General features: G+C 34.1%; 1 protein-coding gene across 1 annotated transcript in view; it reads right to left on the reverse strand.

The window, feature by feature from the left end:
• The window catches only part of LOC111614924 (NEDD8-conjugating enzyme Ubc12-like), a 27,326-nt gene extending 19,632 nt beyond the window's left edge, over positions 1 to 7,694 (reverse strand). Inside the window, exon 1 of the mRNA XM_023356296.1 lies at positions 7,487 to 7,694. Within this exon, the coding sequence (XP_023212064.1) occupies positions 7,487 to 7,592 (106 nt within the window). The 5' untranslated portion in view covers positions 7,593 to 7,694. The remainder of the gene's footprint in view (positions 1 to 7,486) is intronic.
• Between the last annotated feature and the right edge of the window lie 583 nt (positions 7,695 to 8,277).

Raw genomic sequence — 8,277 nt, forward strand, 5'->3', positions numbered from 1 at the left:
GCGACAGTTCGACACACCGGATATACGTCACTCTCGTCTAAGTTCGACTTGGGAATTTTTTTGTTCAATAATAAATGTGAATTCTTCTTCCTGGAAAAAATAAGACATTCCCTGAAAATAAGACCTAGTGCATTTTTCAGAGCAAAAATTAATATAAGACACTGTCTTATTTTCGGGGAAACACGGTATGCCAGAAACCTTCGCGGGAGTATATTAAACAACTTCCCGAAGTTTCATGGCAATCGGATAAACGGTGTGGTAATGCATGAAGGATGAACAGACAGACATACTTTCATTTTTATATATATAGATGATTATAGTAACTAAAAATAAATTAATATTAAAAAATTAAACCTAAAAATTAATTAAAACAAAATAATAAATTATTATTAATAAAAAGTCTGGTCTTTACACTGAAACCGAAATAAAAAAATCAAATCAAATCAATAGAAAATTAAAACAATATTTTTAAATACTGTTTAAAAGTTGTTTTGAAATTTTCAATTGTAAAATCAAATAAATTTTTAAATTTACATTGCTTGCATGAAGAAGTAATGAAACATTTTGTTTTTATTACAAACCTAATATTTCAGAAAATGTGGATAAAGTACTTGGTGCCCATCTTGATTGATTTGGTTATATTTTATCCAGGTAGACAGTACTCTCTATTTATACCACTTTTTGTAAAGTGTTAGTTTTGGTTGGCGGGACATACTTAGTACAAGGAAAGGTTAGTGGCCTATCACTTCAATGGAGCATATTTGCCCAAGAGGGTAATGACTGTCGTGCCGCAGCCATATTAACATGGAGCAGTGTTTTTCAACCTGTGGGTCGCAAAGCCTTACACGGGGGTCGCGGATAAAAGAAAAAGACAAGTTTTTGTAGGTCCTACACTACATTAAAAAAACTACAATTTCAGCAAGAAGGCTATACCTGTTTATTATACAGTATAGTTGGTTTTTTGATTGACATTTAGGTCCGAATGATGGGTGTCACGTGGGAGGAGCCTGGGTGGGTACGGCCCACCCCAGAAAATGATTGCTGAAAAATTGTTGAGCTGACTTGCAAACAGAAGTAATAAGTAGAGAAGTAGAAGTGAAAAACCCTCATCCTAAAAAACAAAAAAAAAAATAAAAAGGTCAACAGCACTCCGAACCCATTGTTATTATAAGAAGGAAGTAACATACATGTCTTAAGTTATTGTCGATTCTCCGTAAATTCTCATTTTAGTCATCAACAGTAATTTCTCTCAACAGAAAGAAAATTAAATACATAATTTTTTAAATCACTGATGTAGTTTTAATATGGCCCTAGGGGGGGTCGCCAGAATTTTTTAACTTGTAAAGGGATCGCATATTCAAAAAGGTTGAAAAACACTGACATGGAGGAATGTTGATGTGAATGCCATCCACATCTTGCAACTCATGGTGGCCATAGAGATACAATCTCCTGCCTTTACATAGGTCACGGTCTCTAGTTATTGCCCACCGTAATTCAACATTGGTGGCCTTCTGAGTGACCTCGAAGGGAATGTCTTGCCCTGCAACCAGCTGGTTCTGACAAGTGAATTTAAAGCCAAGCACTCGTTGTGGGGCTCCCTGATAGACGATCTGGCTGAGAAAATGATGAAGGAAGCGGTGGAGAGTTGGGGATGCACATCCTGAACAATCCGTTCAGGATTGCTACCTTTTCCTCTGCCGTGAGCGAGAGCTGGATTGACCTCACTATTGTAAGTGGGGCTATGCTGAGATTTATCATGCAGTGGGAAATATTTAGTAATTTGAATACAAATCATTTATTGTATTAATTCAGACATTTGGCAAATCTCATCATTAAATTTTATTTAGTTGATACGTGTTCATCGTATTTGTACATGTTTCAGGCATTTTGTACCCCTCCTCAGCCAACTTTAGATTACAGATCACTGAAAGTTAAAACCATAAAATTCCTTTGCACATTCAACTTATTATTATCCATTAAATTACAGATCTTTGTAAGGTTTGAACCTTTAAAACTCCATTACACATTCAACTTCTTATTATCTTGCAGTTTTTCTCTGTAATTGTTGTTTTGTTGACCTTTATGCATCATCTGATGATTACTGCCATTTCAGTTTTTGAATTCTTATTCTGATATTTTTGAAACAGTGGGAAATAATCAATGCAGAAAGCTGTAGCGACCACCGCTTCATCACCTATGAGATGATGTGCAGCTTGCCGGACTGGCCAAGTAGTTGCTACAAGCTGACTGCCAGAAACTGCAATTGTTTCTGGCAGTCTCTGCAAATGCCTTGTTGAAAAGACGGCCAACTTCGTTATGTCAGTCTCTAAAAAAAGTGCACTTCCCACTTGCAGTGGAAGCAGGCATGTCTTGTGTTAATTCATAAGAGTAGGCACCTGACGAATGAACCAAAGTCCTATAGACCTAAGGGGTCTATAGGACTTTGCCTATTGCCAGTCCTGGGGAAAGTTTTAGACAGAATCCTATCAGACAGAGTATTTTATCACTTGAAGAAGTGAGGGCTTTTACACTCACAACAATATGGGTTCTAGCTGGACATGTTGACCTGCCGAGCATTACATCCAGTGATCAACCAGGTTTTCCAGAATCGCCAGCAAGGCCTTCACACAATGCTCATTTTGATGGATGTCGTGGGGGGATTCGACAACATCTGGTGGTCATCCATAGTGGGGGGATGAACTGCAGAAGGTTAACCTGCCGACCACCCTCTATTCGCTTGTCAGGAGTTTCCTGAGCAACTGCTCAGTTGAGTACTATAACCCAATTGCGAGGTTTGTTAGAAGACTGCAGAGGGCTTGTCCCCAGGGGTCATGCATAAGGCCCCCCCTCCTTCCAGACAATGTCCAGATGCAGGCCTACACAGACGATCTGTTGCTAATAGTTGCTGGAGTTAGTAGATGCAAAATAGAGATTTGTGGCAATAAAAGCAATAGAACAACTCGTTCGCTGGGGAGAGCTGCATAAGCTGTCCCTTAGTCCTGAGAAATCAGAGGTCCTGATGGTGGCCTGGACTGGACTGCTGCCAGCTAAAACACACACACCAACAAAAATAATATTGGAGTAGCCCAAGACATAGCCAAACATTGCAGCGCTACAGGACTAGTGGAAATTTAAATTTGCCGACTGGAAAGCTTTCAGTTGATCAACATTCAGATAATCAATGCTCTACTGTATATAGATACACAGAACAGAATACAGATTGCAGGTGAAGCCGGCTGAATGGCAACCCTAATGTTACCCTATCTTCCCTAAAATGTGGACAATTAGCATTAACAGAGTACAATCTTACTCTCTTACTATACAAAAGAAAAGTCTGCCGTATAAGACATCATATTGTATATGGGACGTTGCATACTCTCTTCTTTGTCAACATGAAAGCTTCTTGTAAACTAATACTAAATTGTTTATATCATAATTTAAAAATTCTTTTATCTTCAACTGAAACAAGTAATGAATTTTCTTATTTATTAAAGGTGAAAGAATTGTTTTAAGAATTGGAAATTTGACAAGATTTGCTCAATTCTGATTACTGGAAAACATCCAATTTTTCTGATTCATTATCCCATCACTAGAAATAAGTAGCAAATTTACAAGAGAGTTAGGAAAAGAAAACCCAAGAATTGCATAGATACTATGGCAGTAGGAACTAGAATAGAGAGAAATGTCTAGAGTTTGGAAAAAAAGTGCAACAAGTGCCTGAAGACAAATCATTTTGCAAAGTGTTGTAAAGTTCTGAAATCACCAATAACTAAGAAGAGTCATCGAATATAGATTTAATGAACATTTACTCAATTAGCAATGATCAGCAAGTAATGAAAACAATTAGGATCAAGAAAAGTAGATGAGTAGTGCAATTTCAGGTTGATAGTGGTGCTTCAGGTAATAAGTTAATTTGTCAGTAAAAGATTACATAACAGCAAAAGGAGATAGGAAGCTTTCGTAACTGAGACTAACAGATATCATCATTAGAATGTATGGGGAACACTGTTATAAAGCACTTGGTTGAAGAAAGTTCATAGCTGACACAGACAGGAATATATCCTGTCATAGTAAGCATAACACAATGTGAAGGGCAACCACTTCTAGACCTGGAATCAAGTCAAGAAATAAAACTTGATAAAAAGAATCAATTGCAATGGGCAAAATGGGCAAATTAATAAAATATTCTCATTGAAATCACTAATAAAAGCTAAGTTGGATAGAATATATCCAAGTGAATTTAAAGAAATTGGAAAATAATGGGAAGCAGAAAGTATAATCGAATAAAAAGGTAAAGCCTGCAATACATTCTTCAAGAACATTTCCTATTTCTCTAAAGCCCTAGTCACACTATGCGATTTCCAGCAGCGCAGTCGACTGCAACCGTGATGGCTGTTCCCGTTAACTAGTAATCCCCCCTCAAAAACTGGCATGACTGCAACCACAACTAGAAACAAAAAGTTTGTTGTACTTGAGACAATTGCAAATGCGCATCCAATCAACAAACGCCTCTGTGCCATGTCATACAGTGAAAACATTGAAAATAGTTCATCATCATGGCTGATAGTTAGAGGATTAATACTTTTACAGAATCGAGATTGATCAAGCTTATTCAGGCTCACGAATACCTGTGGAATTTTAATTCTTTATTTTATCGAAGATTTTATCTTTTCGTGTATTCTCGCCAGCTCTATCAAAATAACTGCCTTTTTTCTTTTATTCATTCCAGAAAAGGAACTGCTTGCTATTTTAATAAGAAAAGTGGCCAAAATTCTGTAAATACTCTGAAGTAGAACGTAAAATGTCAGCAAACTCACGAAAGTAGTCAAAAACAAGCTACTGTAATTGTATTGGTTTATTATAGGGTCTCATGTTTCCAAATGAACAATGTCTGACCACGAGAAGATGCACGCGACTCGCACTTGCTGCAGTTGCCTGCACGGCTAGAAATTGCATAATGTGACCAGGGCTTAAGAGAGAGGTTAAAAAAACAACTATGAGTTAGAAATAAATGACATTATAGTGAAAGTCACTAAGCCAACAGTGTATCTCCAACATAATAACTGAGAATATGCCTTGATCCCTGAAACTTAACATTAATTATACTTTTTAAATATCTGAAGACAAAGTCCTGCCAAAAACAGAACCACCATTTATTATCTTCGTATTCTAGACTACATTCTTGGTGACTGTACTTTTTGTTGTTTATACCTAAAAATGTATCAAATAAGAACAAAATTACCTTTATCAGAAGCCAAACTTGAAAAAATTGGTAGTAAATTTGGTGTTATGTCATATTCTGAGGATGAAATTACATATGAAAGTGAATGTGATAATGAAAATGTTGACAGAATTTATATTGCAAGAAAACCTGTCTGAATCAGAAGAATCAAGTGATATTGAACCTAATTCTGATGAGGAAATTATTGAAAATGAAAACCTGAAGGACATCCTGAAATAGTCCAGTAAACCTATAGACTTCTAAGTGTCTTGTGAGAAATATTTAATTTATACATAAATGCCAAAATAAAGGATATTATGCACCTTTACACTAATCAGGAAGCTGAAAGAGTTAACTCTTCGTGGAATAAAAATCAACCAACTTTACAAAAAAAATTTGGAAACTATTATATCATGTTGAAATGGATTGTTTTGTATGAATTCTTAAGCTTAGTTCACACTGAGTGCAATTTGCTGGCGAAAGTGAAAAACAGAGCATCAAACGAGTCATGTTTGACCGATTATTTGCTCTGTTTTTCGCTTTCTCCAGCAAATCGTGCTCAGTGTAAACTAAGCTTTATCAAGGCAGATGCTTTGAGTTGCAAAAGGGAATCAGAGAAATGTGGAGCTTTGTATTAATTATAACAAAACTGTATATAATTGTTGTATTCAATATTATATATTCAAATTGTTTTATATATGTTTGTTGTTTCAAATTTTTAAAAATAATTTTTCAAACATGTTCATTTTGTTCTACGCATTCTATTTTGGAATTTTACTGGTTAAAAATCTAGGTGCGGTACGGTCAAAAACGTTTGTTTTCATTAAAATTTGTGTTACTGGACTTTAAAGGTTCTTGATTGTGTGTATAATAAAATTCATAGCAACATAAAAAGCACTATAGTAGATTATAATATATTGAAATTCCTGGCCATTTTGATGATGATACAGTCAAACCAAGAAAATGTCAAAACAGTCAATGGCTGCAGAAGATAAATAAAAAATGTAGATTTATGTATCAGCCTTATCTTAACTATCCAATAGGTGAAATTCAAATTTGCCATGTTAATTTGAAGAAAATACCATAATACAGAATTCTTGATTTTAAGTTTATTTTTTGACTTTAGAAAATAATAAAAATAAATATACAAAAATATTTATTTTAATTATTTTTATATCCATCTGAAGTATGATGAAATTAGAAGTTACTTAGATATTTACATTTAAAGTAATGTAGTACAGGTAACCCGTGTATAACATAACACTTCTATAGCACAGATTCACTCTAACAAGGTTTGAGAATTGGGAACATCCCTCATATAACATGGTGATTTTATAGCACGGGTTCACTCTAACATGGTTCGGAAATTAGGTAAAACCCTCGTACAACATGAAATGTAATAAAGGGTGCGTCTTTTATACTTCTGTGTAACTCCGCGTGAGCATTCTAATTGTTTTTGTGGCTACTTTGAATGCTCTTTCAACAATAATCCATTTAATGGTTAAATTTTACAATTGGGACCCTTCTTTTGCCTCTAAAAGCTCATTTTAGAATTATAGATTCCTCCATCACGATACTATCGATAGTGCAGGCACCACCATCTTTCTTCCACTGTCGTTCCTAAATGCCTACAAACAGCAGCTCACTCTCGTTGCAGAGCAACTGCTATTAATGAACGCACCCAAAAACTGTTACAAGTTGATGATGCTCAAGCTGAGATCATCATATAGGATGAATAATCCTCTGGTAAAATATTTACTTAAATAATAAATAAGTATTTTACCTATGAAAAAAAAATGAATAATAAATCAGATTTAAATAAGGATTTAACAACATGTTTTTTAATTTTTGGAACCTAAGCCTAATTTTTGGAACATAACTCCCATGTTATACGGGGGTTACCTGTACCTAAAAGTAACTTCTACCCAATTTTTTAGTATTGGATTAAAGATATCTAAGACAAGTTTATTAACTTTAACACATTATTGTGACTTCTAATATATACGCTATTGTATATATTCATGCTCTACTTTGCTGACTTCTTTGCTAAAAAAAAAATATAAATTAAAAAAATTTAATGAATTTGTAATTAATGTATTGTATTGATATGATCGATAATTATTTTATATAAACTGAAACTTAAAATCGCTATGTGAAGTAATAATGTACAATATGTAGAACAATTACATAATTAACATTACGTCCAAGTAAGGAAACTTTGAATAACCATTCATTTGAATTGACTAGGCCTAAAGTTAGGCTTACCTTTAGTAATACGTAATTGCGCAGCCGAAGCTCTTTTCTGATTATTTGCCTTTCCTGGTGTTTCTCCATCTTTCTTTTGCTGTTTTAATGAAAACAGTTTAATCATCTTGAATTTAATGTCATAAGAATAGAGCGCACTCTTCTTGACAGACACCCAAGACGAACCGATCGTCTGCGTCTAGTTTATCTTTTGCCATTTCGGATTTTTTCATTTTCTCTAATTTTAAATAATTTTAAATTTTTATTATCTGTCATTTTATTTTCTATATTGTTCTTGAAATTATTTTCACATATATTTTATGTTGCAATTCTTGACTAATGAAAAATATTAGATACGTAAATAGAGATAAGAAAGTAATCGTTATAAACATGGCGTAGTGTAAACAACCGAATTTAAGTTTTGTATTCATTTTTTTAAAAATAAGAATGGTGAATGAAGAGAAGGATCGGTATTTAAAATTGGTTCACGATTGGGAAGGTTATAAGAGGAAGGATGTTTATGATGATGGAACTATTACGTTTTTCTGGTAAGAGTGTCACACTTTGATTTTGTTTATTGCGTGATGTACTGTACAGTACACGTTGTCAAATGATCATCTGTTTTGTAAAGTTCGTTTCTCCTATTTTTATTCGCTTGCCCGTAAAAAGGTTTAAGGAGAAATTTTGTGTACTATTTTTAATGATCATTAGACAAATTATTTTTAAAACAATTGTGTCATTACATTGAAATACCAATGATTGCAGACTGTATAACAAATTTTGTCAGTTACTTTAAAAAATTTTTAAATATA

Source organism: Centruroides sculpturatus, unplaced genomic scaffold, assembly GCF_000671375.1.
Source record: "Centruroides sculpturatus isolate CEXI.00-Female unplaced genomic scaffold, Cexi_2.0 scaffold2138, whole genome shotgun sequence".
Taxonomy (NCBI): domain Eukaryota; kingdom Metazoa; phylum Arthropoda; class Arachnida; order Scorpiones; family Buthidae; genus Centruroides; species Centruroides sculpturatus.